The sequence below is a fragment of the Miniopterus natalensis genome, chromosome 10, assembly GCF_054644295.1.
Source record: "Miniopterus natalensis isolate mMinNat1 chromosome 10, mMinNat1.hap1, whole genome shotgun sequence".
Classification (NCBI taxonomy): domain Eukaryota; kingdom Metazoa; phylum Chordata; class Mammalia; order Chiroptera; family Miniopteridae; genus Miniopterus; species Miniopterus natalensis.
In genome coordinates this window covers 79818350-79837380 of record NC_142090.1, presented here as the reverse complement: position 1 = coordinate 79837380, position 19031 = coordinate 79818350, and the positions used below count along the sequence as shown (strand labels likewise).

General features: G+C 49.7%; 1 protein-coding gene across 1 annotated transcript in view; it reads right to left on the bottom strand.

Annotated features, from left to right (window-relative positions):
- The window catches only part of EEPD1 (endonuclease/exonuclease/phosphatase family domain containing 1), a 72811-nt gene extending 54029 nt beyond the window's left edge, over positions 1-18782 (bottom strand). The window contains exon 1 of the mRNA XM_016222325.2: positions 17825-18782. Within this exon, the coding sequence (XP_016077811.2) occupies positions 17825-18702 (878 nt within the window). The 5' untranslated portion in view covers positions 18703-18782. The remainder of the gene's footprint in view (positions 1-17824) is intronic.
- Between the last annotated feature and the right edge of the window lie 249 nt (positions 18783-19031).

Below are 19031 nucleotides of genomic sequence, written 5' to 3'. Positions count from 1 at the left end.
TTTCCAGCGGGAGTCGTCTCTGTGTGGGAGGGGCACAAAGGGAACTTCGAAAGGGAACTTCTTGCTCTCATGCTGGTGGCAGGCATACGGTGCTCACTGTTTCACTAATGCTTTATAGTTTATACACATTTTGCGAACGTTTTTGTAGCAACTCATTTTATAAAAAGATAGCGAGAACTAGAGAATCACTCAGTGCCTCCAACCGAAGGGATCACAAATCTTCAGGGGAAGGAAGAAACACAGATTTGTTGTTCTGGAGCTTTCTCTGCCCTGAGTCCCAGGTCTGATACCCCCAGGGTACATGTGAATCTTGACTCTGTGACTGTCACCCAGATAGGATGGACTGCAGGTCAAACACAGTCTGTGAGCTGCTGGGTATATGTGTCTTTATTAGAAGTGATCAAACACCTCGGTGGTCTGAGCAGGAATCAGCAACCTGCAAGCCCAGGGGACACGCCCAGCAGCCACCAATCTGTGTTTTGAGCAGCCAAAGCAACAAGTTACACCATTGTGGAAAAATCCATACAGTCCGAGGCAAACAAACAGAAATGCAACCAGCATTGAAGCAAAGCTGCTGTCCAATCAGGTGAAGGGCTGCTGCACCAACTGGCAACATCCTACAACATCCCAGGTGGATGCTTCCTAGACACAAGCTGGGTACGATGCTAAAAAACAAGGAAAAAGCAATTCTGTGGGCCCTCTGTCGGGCTGGTCCACTCTGCAGATGGGACCAGATTTTATCAAAAAGAGACCATGCTCAGGCTTCCTGGGTCTCCATTATCTTCTCCAAGGAGCCCAGCTAGAAGGTGTGTTAGTCAAGCCCAAAACCTGGGCCCAGCAAGCCAGGTGTCTGTCCCCATGGAGAACGTGACATGTGCCAGCCATCCGCACACTCTAAGACACTTGGAACAGACCCAGTCAGCTGCTCGAACTTGGGGAGCAGTTATAACAAATTGTCATGTGAGTTGGCAGGAACTTAGGGACAGGGACTGGCATCCCCTGGACCCTCCTCTCTGAGATCCCCCTGCCCTGTTCATGCTGAGGTCATGGGGGCACCAAGAGAAACTCCTGTGTTTCCTAACTCTGTTGCCATATTGATTTCTCTCTTACACTATGGTATTCCCACGGGGACGTGCATATCCCTCTAAAACAAGAGGGGCCTAAGAGCATGAAGGATCCCCAAGACACAGGCCAAGCTCAAGATGCTTCCTACCCTGCAAATTCCCCTCACAGCTTCTTTTTGTGCCTCCCAAGTCAGGCTGTGTGAGATATTAGGAGTGGAGATCTGACCACTCATCTTGAGTTGCTTACGGAAGAGTCAACCCTGGGACGGGCAGTTGGATTCGTGAGTTCCCAAAACGTGGAGATGAACACGGGACATGTGGAGAAAGCCGCAGCAAGGGGGTACCTGACCCGCATCTGTGTCGCACCAACTGTGGAGCCCTCCAGGAATGAAGGAAACACAGGCAACTGTGGGAAACTAGGGCAGAGGGATGTGGTGGTGGAGTGCGGGGGGGCAAGGGGGGTCCTGAGGTGAAGAGGGCACGTGGACAGGTACCTGCTGACCACCTGGTGAACCTCAAACGTCCACCCGCACCAGCATCACCAGGGCTGGTCAAGTGCACATTTCCCAGACCCCACCCTAGAGGTCAGAGCTGGTAGGTCTTGGGTGGGCTCAGAAATTTACAAAAAAGCACTCCAGGGAATGCTACAGATTATCCAACTCAGAGTGGGGGGTGACAAGAGTGACAGGCAGGCCTTAAATGTTCAAGTCCCCCTGGGCCAGTACAATGAAAGAAGACAGGACACAAAGAGAAAAAGTAAGGGGACACAGCTGCGGGAGGCCAGATGTGTGCGATGGGGCTGGGAGCCCAGGGAAGGGCCTGCAGAGCAGGAGACAGAAGGGGTAGAACCGACCGGACCTAGGAACGATGCCCATTGTCCCAGCGGGCACAGAGCAGGGAAGGGGCCGGATCTGCCCAGATCAGGGTCAGCTTTCCAGAGGGAGGGATTTGAAACTGGGTTCTGAGGATGTGCTGGCATCCGTGAGAACCCAGGCACACACATGTAGGCTCCTGAGATCATGGCACCGGGGCTGCCCTGAGAGCCACCATGCATGTGTCCTGACTGTGTCTACTACAGTTTCTCCTGCCCTCTACCCTGGTCTACAAGCTACAGCTGTGGGTACAGTCACAGGATCCCCAGTATTCCAACGGCAGAGCCAGGGAGGGGCACCTGGCCCTGGCTTCTGGGCTGGGAGATCTGGGGAAGACCTTGAAGCCCTACTGGACACTTTCCCTCTGCTGTCCCCAAAATGGGAAATCAGAGAGCGCGCAGGGCAGGCAGGAAGGAAAAGCTGTTGCTCCGTCACCTTTGTCCTCTCCTGTCAACCCTGGTCCAGCCAAGTAGAAAGGGTTCTACGGAATGTGGCGTCTGGTAGGACAAATAGCACCACCTGCACAGATTGCCTGCCGCTTCCTCCAGGTGCTGCACAGCGGGTCCGAGCATCCTGCCCTGCCAATTGCCCAACTCCTTTCTCCAGGAGGTGATCTGCGGTGGACAAGAGGCTCCTGGAGTCTCTGCTACTGCTTCACAGCTCCAGCACCGAGGGCCTGACTCACACTTGGAGCCGCTTCTCACTGTGCTGGGAGGAGCAGTCTCAGAACCACCTGGAAGGCTCCAGGGAGAACACCCCACACCCAGCCCCTCCCAGGCCAGCTGCAGGGCATGGCAGGGCAGAAGTGGGTGTGGAAAGTGTGAGAATGGCCTTAAGGCTTCTCAGGCGACTATGAAGCACAAAGAGGGCTGAGCAGCACTCAGGGAAGTCAGGTGGGTGAGACTCCAGGCCCCACCTTCCCACTTCCATCTCTGTGTGTGCCTTGTACACACTGGAGTCCCACCTGTAATGTCCTTCGAGGAAAAGCTTCTACTGATATAAAAATTGCAGAGAAGTCAAATAAGACACCATGGAAAATAAGACATCTGTGCTGAGCAGTAACACTGATGGCCCTGGTGAGGGGACACGGCTGCCATCGTCACCGCAATCCAGAGTTTGAACTCTCAGTCCTCCCCCAAATTTTCCTTGTGCCCATTTGCAGTCAGTCCCTGTTCGACCCCTGGCCCCAACCACCGACCCACTTTCTGTCTCTAAAAATGTAGGTGATAGCATTGTAAGTGAAAATATATTTAATTATTTCTGGATTTATTCTTTTTCTTTCCCCTGAAGACATTCAAAGTACCTAAGCACTACTTGAGGAGAAGCAGGCAGCTTTATTTTTAGGTTACACCTATATATAGAATTTATACCATATGCTCTTTTCCCTCCCACTCCTTTTTCCCTGCTGAAAATGATTTATTCTGCTTTTTGGCATTAGCACTCTATTTAGGATTGTATTTATAATGGAGTCAAGCACACATCAGGTAAGCATCATCTAAAGTCAAAGACAAGTATTTTTCTAATTTGAGATGTTTCTATATGAAAAATAATATTTATATTTCATTTATTTTGACTAAGTTTTCATTTGTATTTGAAAGGGGTCATTCCTAAGGAATGTTATGATCTCCCCTATAGAAGTATGAACACTAATACCTGAGTATCTTAACCCTGCTAATATTTTACCTACACGTTCACAACTATAATAGGGGCACCTCCTAGCAGGTGAACGGAAGTAATTTTATTCAAATAGCCACTGCAAAGGAGAACTTGCAGGATTCACTGGACTTCCATGAGACCCAATTTTTCTACCATAAAACAAGGCCCAGGAGTAAGTGGCCCCACCTCTTCTCTCCTAAATGTCCACTCTGTCCCAGGTTGTGTGAGGAAGGCGGTTCTTTCCTGGCTGCTCCTAACATGACTTGCCATCCAGGAAGCCCACTGACACCCCCCTCCCCCCAAGGTCTTGCTTCCAAGGGACTTTTGCTAAGCTTAGCATCCCTGCCCTTCCTGCATCTTGAACCCTGTGCCACCCCAGGCTCACCCTTATCATTAGGGCAGTGAATCAGTTTGGGGCTCCCAAGTTCCTCCTTTACTCAGTAGTCCCATTGAGGGGTGGGGGTGCAGGGGGGTCCCTGGGCCTCACCTCCCCAGCCTTGCCTTCTACTCCGTATGTTCCCTCCAGCTCCATCTACCCCACACGCTCCACAGCTAAAACAGTGCATGCCCAGCCTCATTGCCCTGCTCTCCAGATGCAAGTCACCCACAGCTCTACTTCAACCTCACCAGACCAGTCGTCTCCCTCTCAGCCCCCTGGCTTCCCTCCTTCCTGCCCAGCCTGGGCCCCTGCGTCCAGCACTTCTCCTGAAGCCACAGAAACTTGGCCGCCTGAGCCAGAGTCCTCACAGTGGCCATACCATACTCTGTGCCTTTCTGATGAGTGGTTCTAGAGCAGTGACTCTCAACCAGGGACAATCCTGCCTCCTAGGAACATTCATCTGGCAATGTCTGGAGACATTTCCAGTTGTCACACCTGGGAAAGGAGGTGCTCCTGGCATCTTGTGGGTAGAGACCAGAGAGGTCCCTAAACATCCTACAATGCACAGGCCTCCCCCACCCCCCATTACCTGGCCCAAAATGTCAACAGAATGCGAATCTCTAATAATCTCAAAATGAAAAGTTTTTTAAAGGGTCAAAATTGCCATGATTGAGAGACCTCACTTTTCCATGTGAGGGTGAATTCCAGCCCTTCCTGTTTATTGATTGTTAGGGTTTTTTATCTTAAAAATGGACTGTGTTCTGACAAGGACTCTACGCCAGACATGTAACAGATGTCCCTTGATCCAGGTGTCCACACTTGCGCAGGGTTTGTGCATGGGCCAGGTGTAACCACTACCTGCTGAAAGTGACCAGAAGGCCGAGAGAAAGCTGGGCTCTCGGAGGAAGTGGCCACCAGCCACATCGTCTCTGCTGTCCCAGGGCCCTGCTCCTGTGTAAGCTGTCCCCACAGCTGGAGTGAGCTCTTCATAGTCCCTGCCCTGTCACTGCTACTGCCTCCCAACTCAGAGGTTAGAACAGCCCACAAGCAGCAGAGCCCAGGCCCTAGCTGCAAAGGATGCTGGGAAAGTAAGCCTTTGCATCTCCTGCTTCCCCGTGGGCGGGGGACTCTGCTGCCCACCAAGTCTTACAAGGAAGAAAATGTTCCAAGCACAGAAGTGTGGGGTGGGAGGGACCTAAAAGAATGACAGTGGGACATAAGGGCTCTGGGTGCTCAAGAAAGTAAAATGCACTGACACGAGGGGAGAAAGGGCTCAAGGACGACTTACACACTTTGTATCTTGTAAATGTTTCTTATCAAAACTAAAGGCCCCAACTTGGATGCCAAAGACAGACTTCATAGTCTGGCCTTGAACTGTGCAGAAGACCGAGGTCATGGACTTTAGCAGCTGCCGGGTCATCTGGAAACCGGTTATAAAAGAAACTTCTAATATTCACCTGGTACCGCTGGGTGTGGCTGGAACGAACCACAGAGCAGAGCTTACACATGCTCAGAAGGCGGTGTACAGCCAGCTGCATCCAGGTCCCCCCACCTCTGCTCAGTCACAGAGAAGGTGGAAGCAGCAAAGGAGCCATTGACACTGAAGAGAAAGATCTATTTTAAAATACAGTGCATTTATAACTCATGCAGAGCCAGACACTCTGCGGGTGGAAGCATGTACCGACCTATGTCTGCAGCCATACACACAGGAATCCACAGACACGTGAGAAGCAAAAAAGGTTTACAAAAACCAGATTCAATAAATGATGTTTAAACTAAAAAAGGTAATTCCAAGCTCTTTGATCTCAAATTTGACCTGCAATAAAGTCTGACTCACTGCTAGAGTTGTTCTGCACAAATAATATTAATTTTAAATTTAAACATTTATAATCTGGGGTCACCACATGTTTTCGCTTGTTTATTTTAAGCCAGCAGCACGTGTTTGGGCTTTTCTACTGGGTCCGCTCACATCTGCAGACCTACTCATACACGAAGAACAGTCTGTGGTTTAGGGTATAGTCATAGAAATGACTTATGCTTGAAAAATATGAATCATGGAGAAATACAAAATGAACTGAAATTAATCAGGGGGAGACTAGAAAATGGAAGATTAAACTTGAGGTCCCCAAACATACAGAGAGAGCCCCAAAGAGGTTCTGAAGGCTGATTTTTACTTCTCCTGGGAACATTTTAGAAAAATGAGCCTAAATTACAAATAAAGAATGTACAGGGGTGGAAGAAAAGCCTCATGGTAATAAGGACAGTTAAGCAAAACTGTGGAACTTCATTCTCTGGGGATCTTTAAAAATAGGGACTCAAAGTATCTAAGATTTAACCAGAGAAAGAAGGCACGGGCTCTTCATGTAGAAATATGTTAAGCTCTAATGAAAGTTCCAAAAGAAGGTTCCGTCGAGATGGTGAACACTGTGCTCGCCTCCTCCCACAACCACATCAAAATTACAACTAAATTACTGAACGATCAACCTGGAGACCCACCTGAAGACTAGCTGAACGGAAGTCCTATAACTGAGGATATAAATAAGAAACCATGTCGAGATTGAGTATAGAAATGCAAAATAAGTAAATAAATAAAAGTTTCAAAAGAAGATTTAAATAAACAAATAAACACAGATGTTCAAGGAAAGGATGAGTTGACACTGCAGTGACGTCAAATTTTCTCAAACTCCATCTGTAAAGTCAATGCAATTCCAACAGGATGGCCCTGCCCAGTGTGGCTCAGTGGTGGTGGAGGGTTTGATTCCTGGTCAAGGGCACATACTTGGGTTGCAGGTTCGATTCCCAGGCCCAGGTCAGGGCACATGTGGGAGGCAACCAATCGATGTGTGTCTCTCACATTGATGTTCTCCCCCATCTCTATCTATCTCTATCATCTCTATCTCTATCTCTATCTATCTCTATGATCTCTCTGTGTCTATCATCTCTATCTCTATCTCTATCTCTAACTCTCTCTATCATCTCTATCTCTACCTCTCCCTCTCCCTCCCCCCTTCCACTCTCTCAAAAAATCAAGGGAAAAAATATCCTCAGGTAAGGATTAACAAAACAGAACAAAAAAAAACCCAACAGGATGTTTGAGAAACTCAACCTGATCCTAAAATTTACATGGTTAAGCAAATTTTAAGAACAGGAAGGAGACACACCTGATCCAAATGTCATGGTATCAGACACAGGATGGAAAAGGCACAGGACACCAGTAAACCTGATGGACACGTGATAAAGGAGGCATCCCCAGTCAGTGGGGAAAGGATAAATTGCCCAGAGATGACACTGGGAAAATTTTTAAAAGTAAAATTGGACCTCTGTCTCATTCCTACACAAAGGTAGACTCCAGAGAGATAAAAAAACTTAGGGAGATAAGAGGAAAATGTAAGAGTGAACTTGGAGTGACATGAAATTTGCTAAATAGCATCCAAAGGGAAATTAATCAATTTGATGGCATTAAAACTAAGAACTTCTGTTGTACAAAGGGAATCACAGACAAAGGGCGACACTCTACCCGCCCACTGGTCACTTAGCTGTCCTGGTTACCAGATCCACCACTCCAGGGAATACCCCTTAACCTGATCTCTTCACACTTTCTAGATATACGAAGGCTAGCGAACCACTGTCCCTCCCTCTTAACCGCCGGGTCCTATCCGCAGGTGTGCGGATTCCCTGCCTCTGAACTGACCAGGGGGACAGTCTGGGCTGAGGAGCCCTGCCCAGCGCTCACTCTGCCCCCTCCTCACCAACCATGGCACTTCCAGCAAGTTTACTGTCAGCTCTTCGAGGTGAGTTTTCTCATGCGTGAGGTGGGGATGCTTTGCCTGCCTCACTGGGATAGCGTGAAGATTAAGTTACTTAATGACTAAAAATCTCAGCCACAGCACTCAGGGCAAAGCAAAGAGTGCCCAGTCTAGGGGTGCAGACCTCATCGCACAGGCCGGTAGGACAGAATGAACACGGCGTAACGAAGAAGTCAGGGAGGGCAGAGCAGGAGTGGCTCCCGAGGGGTCCCTCTGAGTCTCACCTTCCACAGCAGTCCCAAAGGGCATGAGCTCTAAAGGGCACATAAACATCATGTGTCACCATGACTGGAGCCAAGAGCAAGCAAGGAACTTGGCAAAGTGGAGCTGCTGCCTTGCTGGGGGTGGGTGGAAGGTTTCAGGAGGAAGCCAAGGGCTGGCAGGTGGAAGGGGAGAGCCCAGCCCCGAGAGCTGGTCCGTATTTGTGTGGCCCGGCAGCAAAGCCATCCCTCTCGCCTGCAGACTGCCATTCCAGGAGCTGGAACGCGGGTTTCTCTAGCATTTAAACCGTGAAACAAGTACCGGGAAATCATCATCTCTCCAGGAAACACCCGAAGGAGCAGGTTCTGCACAAAGCGCCCAGAAGGAAGTCCCAGGGCAGTTTTCTTACACCATCCTGTGACGGGCTGAATGGAGCCGCCCTCCCCCGCCCAATTCATATGCTGAAGTCTTAACCCCCTGCACCTCAGAACGTGACCGTATCTGAAACAGCATCTTTAAAGAGGTGATTAAGGTAAAAGGGGGTCCTTAGAGGGGCCCGAGCCCACTATGGCTGGTGTCCTTTTAGGAAGAGATTAGGACACAGGTAGAGAGGGAAGGCCACAGGAAAACACAGGAGAAGGCGGCCATCCACGAGCCAGGGACAGAGGCCTCAGAGGAAATCAACTCTGACGACACCTTGCGCTTGGACTTCCAGCCTCCAGGTCGTGAGAAGTGAATTTCTGTGGTTAAGCCACCCGGGCTGCGGTATTTGTTACGGCCGCCCTAGGAAACTAACACACCTCCTGCCTACAGGAACAACCACTTTCCCTTCTTGGAATGAAGGTTTTTTGGTAGAAATAGTGATCATTTTCCCTCTCTGCAGAAAAGCTTCAGGGTTGTAAGGGACTTTTGTGATTTAGAAGAAATGTATACATTCAAATATAGAACCTTTATTTATACACCAACCAATAAAAAAATCATAGCTACTTTGATAAACATAAATACTGTATTTGAAATCAGGGGTCATGGGTGGTCTTGCAGTCTGATCTCTCACTCAGCATCGCGTTTATTTCTCTACCTTGCTTTGGTCCATCAATGACAAGACACTCCTGAACTGCAAAGATGATACATGCTTGCAAGTGGTAACATTTTGAACAACCATCAAATAATCTCAAATGCCCTTCAATTAAATTTACCCAAAGTTTAAAAAAAAGCAGAAGCACCTTTTAGTTCTAAGTTGAAACTCAAACAATATCTAACGATTTATGGTTTTATTATAATTGTTGGAAGCATCAAAACTAACAAACTAACATAATTCAAGGTTACAACAACTCCTAACAGTCTTGCCTGTATTTAACTGAGTTCAGTTCATATGTACGTCTACACTGCAGTCTCCCATGCGGTTCCACATGTGGACATGGCGTTAGCGTGAACAAAAACCAACCCTAAAACCAAACTCAGAACAGTTAGCAAAGACAGTGAAGAGTTACAGACTTGGAAAGGTATTAAATAAGCTATCCAGTCCGGTCCACCTGCTTAAATTCCTCTCGGCTCAAAGTTATTTATGAGTTTTGTTTTGTAAGCAAGCCATCCATCACTGAAGAAAACACTGACAAGTACAGGTCTTAAGTCAAAATAAACAACAAACAAACAAAACAAACACTGCTCCTTCACCTCTTTTATTTCTAAAATTTGCAAGAAATTTTTGGTGGGGAACTGGGACAATGAACTCTCAGCCTTGTGAGTACATAGTTCCATTTTTTAGTCAATCTTCTAGAGAATATAGAAGGTCAGTAACCACCTCCAGTTACTGCTAGGTGTGCAACACAGAGAGACCGCAATACTGTCTTTAGACTAATAGGTTCAATAACTTGGCCCAGGTACTAGTGTGTTTAGAAATATGATAATGTTCTCCTCAGCAACCTCTGCGCAAGAGACGCACCAGACTGTCCCCAATTTCTTCATAAAGTGTGCTGAGAGGTGGAATCCCATGGTCACGAGCACCCCCAAGCAGATAACTGCGCACTTCCACTCAGGGGCACTCATCATGTGCCTGCCGGGGTTAGCAGTGTCTGTCCCCAGACTTGTTTATGCCAGGAGTACATATTGCTCTGGTCTCCTAAAACGGGACATCAAGTGATGAAATAGGAGCGCGCAGAAGTTTCTAAGAAAACCGACAGGAATGCTTGGACAGCTCCTATAAGAGCAAGTTAAAGAAGTTGCTGTCAAAATAGGTGTGGGTGGGACGATTATAAAAGGCTGGGTAGTCATGAAAATATAGGATCCTGCACTCGGACTGCTTTGCAGATATCCTTGCTCCACTTTGAAGAAACAAATATCTCACACACACACACACACAATTACATCGTTACATATCAACACCTATGAAAGACCATGACTTAGTGGATGCAAAACAAGTTGGTGAAAAATCTAGTCCAGTGCACAGGCTGGGTGATGAATAAAATATAGTATGTGGGAAAGACTAGTGAACCCAGGGCAGCTTCTTATCACCAAACTTTGGAGTCTCACTGCCTGAGTTACCATTCAGGCCCCACTACCTAAAGCTGTGTGGCTGGGGGAAATCACTCGGCTCCCCTGAGCCATCTCTGTTTGTAAAAGAGGGTGAAGGATGCTACCCACGTGCAGAGCTGCTTAGCTCTGGGCCTCAGCCACAGGAATTACCAGTGCTAATTACCATTGTTTCTGTTCTTAGTACAAATACAACCAAGTGGACACTGAAAATACAACCATCATCAGGCGGGGGAGGGTGCAGTATTTTACTGCTTAAAATGAATCCTCCAATTAAAAATGACAGGGCACTCCTTTGTAAAGAACCGGCATGTAAAGCGACATAGTGACCTAAAGCTGCAGCCCCTGCCCCCCAGCAAGGAAACCCTGAGGCTATGGGCAGCCGGGTGCAGGCCCAGTGCCACTCCTCGGTACTTTGAGGCCACCGAAACGGTTACTCTTTCCCCATTTTAGAAAAGGGAGACACAAAAGCATTTCACTCCGACTGAATTTGCTTATTGAACGTACATTCTTCACCTGGTCAAGTTCATCCAATAAATGGTGACAAGGAAACAAAACAAACAAAAGAAAATGCATTCTGGAATTTTGGGGGTATTTTTAGCAGGATATTGGTCAGTATTTTTCAAAGCACCAGTCATCCAAGACATCCCTCTTGGCCCAAGGCGAGAAAGATGAAGTCTCAATTCTACTGTTCAGCTTTTGGGTGAGAAACAGGATCAGATTCCCAGAACACGATAAAACCACCCCCCAAATGCACGCAATCCTCGACGTGGCCACGGGAACAACCTTCTGGAGCTGAGCACTGCATTTCTGGAGTTGACAGTGGCCTCCAGAAAAAAACAATGGGAGGCCTCCCTTAATGGCTTAATCAGGTGATGACTGAACCAAAATAGAATTCGCAGGAAACAAGGGCTCACTGGGAACAAACAACAGAGCAACAGGGTGAGGGAGCTGTGCCCAGAGAAGAAAACCCAGGGCTTCTTCATCCAAGATCTGGTAGGAGGATTCAAGGCTCTTCTTTATAATGAAATGTCTGCTCTGAGCCCATCTCCCCAGGTTCCCTAGTCACTGGAATCCAGCAGTTTGACAGCTATCAATCAAACCACTACACTAAAACCTGTTGTGGGGACCTCGCCCATGCACAAGACTCAGGGTCAGGGAGCTTCTGAGGTCCCCAAATCTTTGCTGCTGGCTCCCAGGCAGCAGGTGGAGCCGGGTGTGGCTAAGGCATCTCCTGGGTGTTTGGATGCTGCAGATGGAGCTGGGCATGGCTGTGGCATCTTCTGAGTGTTTGGATGCTAGAAGTCACTGGCAGGGAATTTCTACTCCTCTGTCCATGATACACACAGACCACGTGTCTATGACAAGCACAGGACATTTCATGGTATTGGCAGAGTTCGTTATTAAGGAATTCTATCTAGGATAAAATCTCTTGTAAGGGAGGGTAATTCTGAGTTAAAAATAGCACACACCTCGCTGCTGTTCTCTACTGGGAGGCACCGTGCGTGGGAGCCTGCCGTGTCCCTGTCTAAACATTCCAGATTATAAACCAGGGCAGGGGGCCATGCTGGCCCCAAGTGTTAGGAACTGACTCCCACTTCCTACTCCTCATTGGCCAGCTGCGGGGGGTCTGCTGACCTTCACCCCATGGCCACCGTGTTCTTGCCACATCAGACCCCAACCTCCCCTCCAGACTAACTCCCTCCCCACCTCCTGTCTTGGTCCTGTCCCCTCCACCTTCCCCTACGCTGAGGTCACACGCTTCCAGAACCAGGCAGGCAGGTAGCAGATCTGGGCTTAGGCTGTACCTTCTCCCTGTGTCCCTGACCTTACCAGGTAGTGGGCACAGAGCAGGTGCTCAATCAGTGTTGAATTAAATATATGTAAATGGCTTTTGATAGAAAGAATCACCTAAAACCCCCCAAATATGCCCTGTTCTATAGGAAACTGATACTAAAGAGAAAGTTGCTTCTCAGCTGCGGGTCTGCAGAACACCAGGCCTCTGCCTCCATCCACGATGGACCAGGATCCACACCTGTCCTGAGCGAGGCAGCACAGAGGGAGAGGCGAGGTGGATGGAGGTCGGCAAGCTGTGTCATGTCCACACGTCAGGGAGGCAGTCAAGTCAGCCCCAGATTTCTTAACTTCCTCTGAGCCGGTCTCCTAGAAGTCCTCCCGGTTAATTCCCGCAACATCCCAAACATAGGCGAGTCTTTCCAGTTTTCACCTCTAAATATTCTCTCATCCCCACCCACGTCCCCATCTCCCTGGCCAATGCCGGTTTTAGCCTTTTTTCTGCAACAGCCTCTCTTTCAACTCCCAGGGCCCACTCCTAGGGGACTCGCTGAAGCCAGAACAACCTGGTAAAAGGTAACTCATCAACCTGTTTCTAACTCTCTGTGGCTTCCCTGTGCGGTTAAAATAAGAGCCTTGGAGGCCCTACCCACCTGGCCCTGCCTCTCGCTGCAAACCTGCCACCTGCCACTCCAGGAGCTCTGGCTTTCTGTCTGGAAAGAGCAGTCTCAGGGCCTTTGCACTTGCTGGTTCCTCCCGTGGAGCACTCTTTCCCCCACCTCCTTCCATGCCCAGCTCCTCCTCCTCCATCGGCTTTCAGCTGAGACCTTCCTTGACCCCCACTGACCTCAACAGGCTTCTCTTCCCCTCCCCTCCACCCTCCTCAGCATCAGCCACTGTCTAATTACATATCCACGTGCTGATGTGTTCATCTCCCCGCCTAACGTGGAAGCTCCATGAGAGAGCAGGGCCTGTTCACTTGATTACCAGAGTCTGACACAGAGCCTGGCACCCCATGAGAGCTCAGAAACCATCTGTTGAATGAATGAGTCAATAATAAAGGAATGAACATGCCCTGGGACAATCAGTATTATCAAACCTCCAAAGCCAGATCCCAATGGGCCCAGCTTTCTTGAAAGACTAAAGGAACATCCTTCCCTGAAGAGAAATAAACCCCATGCCATGCCCACACCAGGACTTCTCTTCATTCCCACTATCTCCTGCTGTTAACCCCACGGTCTCAAAGCTGACCACCTTACTCCCTGGAAATGACCCAGAGCTCCTTGGCTCAGACAACCAGAACTCCACCCTGGAGTGCAGCCAAGGTCACAGCCTCGCATTTCAGGGGCTGGGTGGAGGGGCCTGGAGCCCTCTGCATCGCTCTACCTCTGGTCATTAGCCTGGTCCTTCAGAACAAAAACAGGAAGAGAGTGGAGGCCTCCAGGGCCTTGCCACGGTCCCAGGAGTCTAGGTGAAGCCCGGCCAGCCAAAGACCCAAGACAGGGAGGAAACAGCAGGTGGGCCGGGGGTCAGTCCAAGGACACGGAGTTTGGGAAAAGACACCTCTGCTTCCCGCTCTGGAATCAGACAGAGGCCTGGCTTCAAATCCTGACTCCAACATCTGTATTTCTGAAGGCTACAAGGATGCTATTCAGCCTGAGCCTCAGTTTCCACAGCTAGCAAAACGAATTTCACAACCGTTATGTGTGGCTGCATCTACCTGCCCTCCAATCGCCCAAAATGAGCCCCTTATTCCTACGGGGAAAATGCAACCAGATGTCAATGACGCTCAGTGACTTCCTCAAAAAAATAAAAAAAATTAAAAAATGGGTTTCCCAGGCTGTTCTGAGGCGGAGCCACACAAGCTGATTCACATTCACTTAACTCTGTTAAGGACCAGGGCCAAGCTGACTCCTGGATTTAGCAAATGCATGCCCACAGCAGCCACTCGATACGTATTCTTCAATGAATGACTCCAACGGCAAGATGATTTGTGTTTATATTAATCCCCGTAATCAAGCTGGATAAACTAAAGTCTTTTTTCACCATTGGCAGGTATGGCCAGGAGCTAATTCCCCTTGTCCTTCTATACCACAGGCAGACACGTGGGAGAAAACACACTGAGGCCATTAGAAAGCTCAAGATGTAGACACGTTGCCTCCTGATGGAGGCCATGTGGATTTGGGTAAGTGGAATATTAAACCTCCTGATTTCTTTGGAGATTATCTGTCCATTTCCCCAGGCTTATTCCTTAAGAAACCAAAAGGGCTTTTTAACATAGAACAACTCCTCAGCAAAAAATAAATAAAAAATTAAACAATCTTCATTCCATCTGTTGACTGTCATCAAGTTTTTGCAGAGAAACTTGGCAGAAGCATTCCTTCGTTAGTTTTCCGCCATAAATACTGAACAAGGAGAAGCACTGCCCAGGACTGAGGTCTGGTAGAGGAATCTGAGAAACCTGTCAGTTCTGTGTCACCTGTCCCTGCAGGCTCATGGTGACTGTGTGATCCTTTAGCTTTCCGCTGTCTGGCCTCAGCTTTTGCAGGCAAAACTGTTTCTTGCAGCTACACATGCCGGTCCCCCAATGCCACAGCATCTCAGGGACGCAGGGAAGGACCCTAATGCTGCAGAGTCCCACACGGAGGACTTCAGTCTAAGAAAATGCCTCCTAAGCAAACCCACAGAAAGGAAAATAAGAGTTAGCTATGCCCTTTGCAAAAGAAGGGCCTTTTTTTCTTGAACTACATTTAACATACGGAAAAATTGAGACTTGGAGAGGTTAAGGAATTTCACCAATTTAACACAGAAAAGGTAGAGCCAAGGTTTTTTTAAAAATGTGTCTACAATGGATTTAACATAAGAAAAAGTGACTGGCACATAATTTGGCAAGTGTCCTTAAATAGGCGGAGTGTGAGATGCATGAACAAGAGGTGGCTCAACAGGTGGCTAAAGGTGACTTGCTTACCAAACATGGCATCATGCATGCCAAGAGCATAGGTCTAACGTCAGAAGGTCTGGATTCAAGTCCCAGGTGAGTCACTGATGAGCCGTGGGACAGAGGCGAGTCACGGAACTTCTTTGCTTTTAGTTTCCTCGCCCAGAGGTGGAGATCACTCATTAAAGCACGCCTTGTCTTCTTCCCAGAATTACTGGGAAGTCAAATGAATGGGAAAACTGATGGAAGCTATGAGGGCCGATCCAGAAGTCAGGTAACCCTTATATGCAGACATGTATGAAAAACAGCCACCCAGAAACTTACCTGCGGCCGTCCTTGCTCAGACTAAACCTATTTCCTCTCCCTAAGAAGAGAAACAATTGGAATGTGAGAGATTTTTGTGAATCAGTGTGAACACATGGCTCTTGCAGGATGTGCACTGCTGTTCTAAGGACACGTGATCGGCTGTCACAGTCAACCTAGGATAGTCACACAGGCCCTAAGCCTATTACTTCATGTTTACCAGACCCTAACTAGGTGCCGGGAGTGCCCAGAACACTGTACATATTGTGAAGAGACGAAGGGAACAACCACAGGACGACAGGTGTGCCAGGTGTGAGAGGTGAGAGATGTGGCCACGCCCAACAAGAGTTGCTAGAGCTCCTCCTCATGTGTCCGCATGGCCCCAGGTCTGGGCTGCAGGGAGGAGCCCACTCTGAGGCCGGCTGTCCCCTGCTCTCTCCCCCCTATTATCTGTCCTTGACATTCATCTATTCTAGAAGCCGAATAAGCCCTTCAGACTCTGACCAGAAAGATCATCATATGGTTGAGTAAACACAGTGATAATCAGAACAATAAAAAATAATAACAATAAAAACACAGTACCTAGAAAGCTCTGGGTAGATTCACCGAGCTTGTCAGAAAAGGCAGTACTGGGGAAGGTGCTTTACGGAGCGAGCCACGGGGACAGGTGATTGTCGGACACACAGTATAACGGGGCTCAGCCTTGAGCGTGAGTCAGAACCGAACGGAGCGCGTGAGAAAACCCAGAAACCCAGGGTTTCTGAGTCAGTCTCAGATGCCAGCGCCGGTCCAGAGACTGAACTTGAATAAATCACTGCCATGGTAAGTTAGCCAGAGCCACTGGAGCTGTCATTCTCACTAGGGAGACTTCAGGTCCTGATTCATCCCTTCCAAGCCCCAAAGGGAGCCTTAAGGAAACTCCCGATGGGAATTTAACAGCCATCCCTCCCTCGACCCTCCCTGGTCGCATACACACTCCCATGCTGCCATCGATGAGGACAATTATCAAACCACTCCAGATAAATATCTCCCAGGACTGAGTCTGGTTCTCACCTGTGTACAAGATGATTTTGCAAAAGGAATGAGTTATGCTGCAAAACAGAGGACACATTGGTGCAGGAAGAGCACTCAGGACTCCCAGGTCCAGGTCACTGAGCTGGTGCATGGTCCCTCCATCCCCCCATCCTCAGTGACAAGAGAGCGCCACTGGGACAGGACCAGCAAAACGTTGTGACCTGGTTTTCTCCCTACCCATTTATCTGGATACTCTGTCACAGGGCACTGGGATTCCCATCCCTCACCCCGAACTCACTTCATGTCACCAGACTGCTGCTGGGCCAGCCTCACCAACCCAGCGCAAAGGAGGGCAGGAGTGGCCACAAGCACACCCCACCTCGGGAGGGTGTCAGGCTCAGAGGGTTTGACCTGGAAGGGACCAGAAAAATATCCCTTTCCTTCTGAAAGCTGATTACATTATACAATTCGCTATTTTACTAACAGCCGGAGTGACTGCTATAATACTGTTGTGTTTTATGGGGGGAAGGGGTTAGGGGAAGTTCCTATAGAGCGCACTGTTGTGAATTATTTAAACCCTGTGATGAGAGCCCAGCCCACAGTCTCTTCTCCGGTGGTTCAAGCGGGGAAACGTGGCCAATATTCACCACAGGTCAGTGTGACCTTTTCTGGCTAGGGGACAGGAGAGGTTACATACATTCGGGGCTACAGTTGTGGGCATGAAAAGCAACTTCGGGCTAAATAAGGAAAAAGAATGAAGAGTGATTCATTCGTAGCATTTTGGTAAATACACACCATGCCTGTGTTTGCAAATACCTAGCGTGTAAGCCGGTTTTGTGCGCACAAATAGGCATATTTAGTGAAACAAATGTGACTTTCTCTCGTTAAAAAAAAAAAAATTCCAACTACCTTTCTCACATGCAAAACTGTGCTCTAGTTCCCAGGCTCTGAGGGCCCAGTGTGGTGTAAACCCATGAGGACTTGAGCCAAACAGTACCACCAATTCAACTCCACTTACCCCAAATGATGAACTGATCTCAGCTATACCACATTCATGATAGGGACCACAAGCCTAGAGAGCTGTATTCTGAACATTCGGGAGCAGGGGCACTCAGCTGCAGGTGACAATATTGGCTGGCGGCTCAAGAACACTGATTAATACTCTTGCCCTCTTCCTACCCCCCCAAAAGTTCACTCATTTGCATGCACGCATGAGGCCATGCGAGAGCTGCCTGCACCCCAACACCCGTGGTGGTTCCTGTCCTCACCTGTTTTCCAGGAGCGTCATGCACACCACCTCTCGCACCCCGGGGTTGTTGGCCTTCTCCACGGAACAGCCCTGCAAGTTCCAGGTGGCCAGCCGCAGCACAGGCCGCCCATCCCGCGTGCCCCCGAAAGCCTCCACGGAAGGCCGAGTGGAGATGATCTGGGTGGGCCCCCCTGGCGGCAGGTCCAGGTCCTCACTCTGCAGGCTCAGCGAGGTGGGGCTGGGGTGAGGCTTGGCGGTGAAGGTCAGGCCCCCATTGGTGTGCGTGGACGGGGGCCTGGACCGCTCGGCAAACACCTGGTGCCGTATCCTGTCCAGGAAGGCGGCGTTGATGCCGCCCGTCTTCACCAGGTCCTCGACGCTGCGGAAGGGCCCGTGCTCCCGGCGGTAGTCCACGATGCTGGCCGCCATCTTCTCCGTGAGGCCGCGGACGCTCATGAGCTGGGCCGGCGTGGCCGTGTTGATGTTGACACGCGGGGTGAGGGGCACGGCGGTGGCCAGGTGGTGAGGCTGCGGGTCGGCCAGCAGGTCCCGCCGCGCGGAGCTGGGAGAGTGCTGCGCGGAGCTGCCCTTGCTGCTCACGCAGATCTCGAACTTGACCTGCTCTAGCTTGGTGGCGCCCACGCCGCTGACCAGCGCCAGGTCCTCCACCTTCTTGAAGCCACCGATGTACTCGCGGTACTCCACGATGCTGCGCGCCACGGCGCGCGTGACCCCAGGCAGGGTCATCAGCTCCTCCTCCGTGGCCGTGTTGATGTTCAGCCGCTCCTGGTTCACCAGGATGTTGCTGAAGTTGCAGGCTGCGCTGAACTTGCGACTGTGGGACAGGTCCGAGGGGTCCCGGGGAATGGAGCGGTGGCAGCCCAGGGTGCTCCCCATGACCGGCCAGGATCGGGGGCCGGGAAGGCCTCCCCACCACAGATGACTCTGGCTAGGAAGGAAGCCCGGCAAGACCTTAAGGCACAGAAGGGCGTCCAAAAGTAGCTCGCACCTGGCCACCTGGGAGACAAATTGAGAAACGGAAATCAGTTGGACCGGTCAATCGATTCGCGTTGGCGCTCCCGACCCAGAGCTTTGGTTCCTAACCCGGAGTCCGGGCTGCTGGCTGTCCTTGAACCCTGAGCACACGGTGAGGCCGGCCCCTGTGGAATTTCCTCTGGGGGTGACCGGTTTTATCACAGTGGCACCAAAAAAGGCTACGAGTCGCT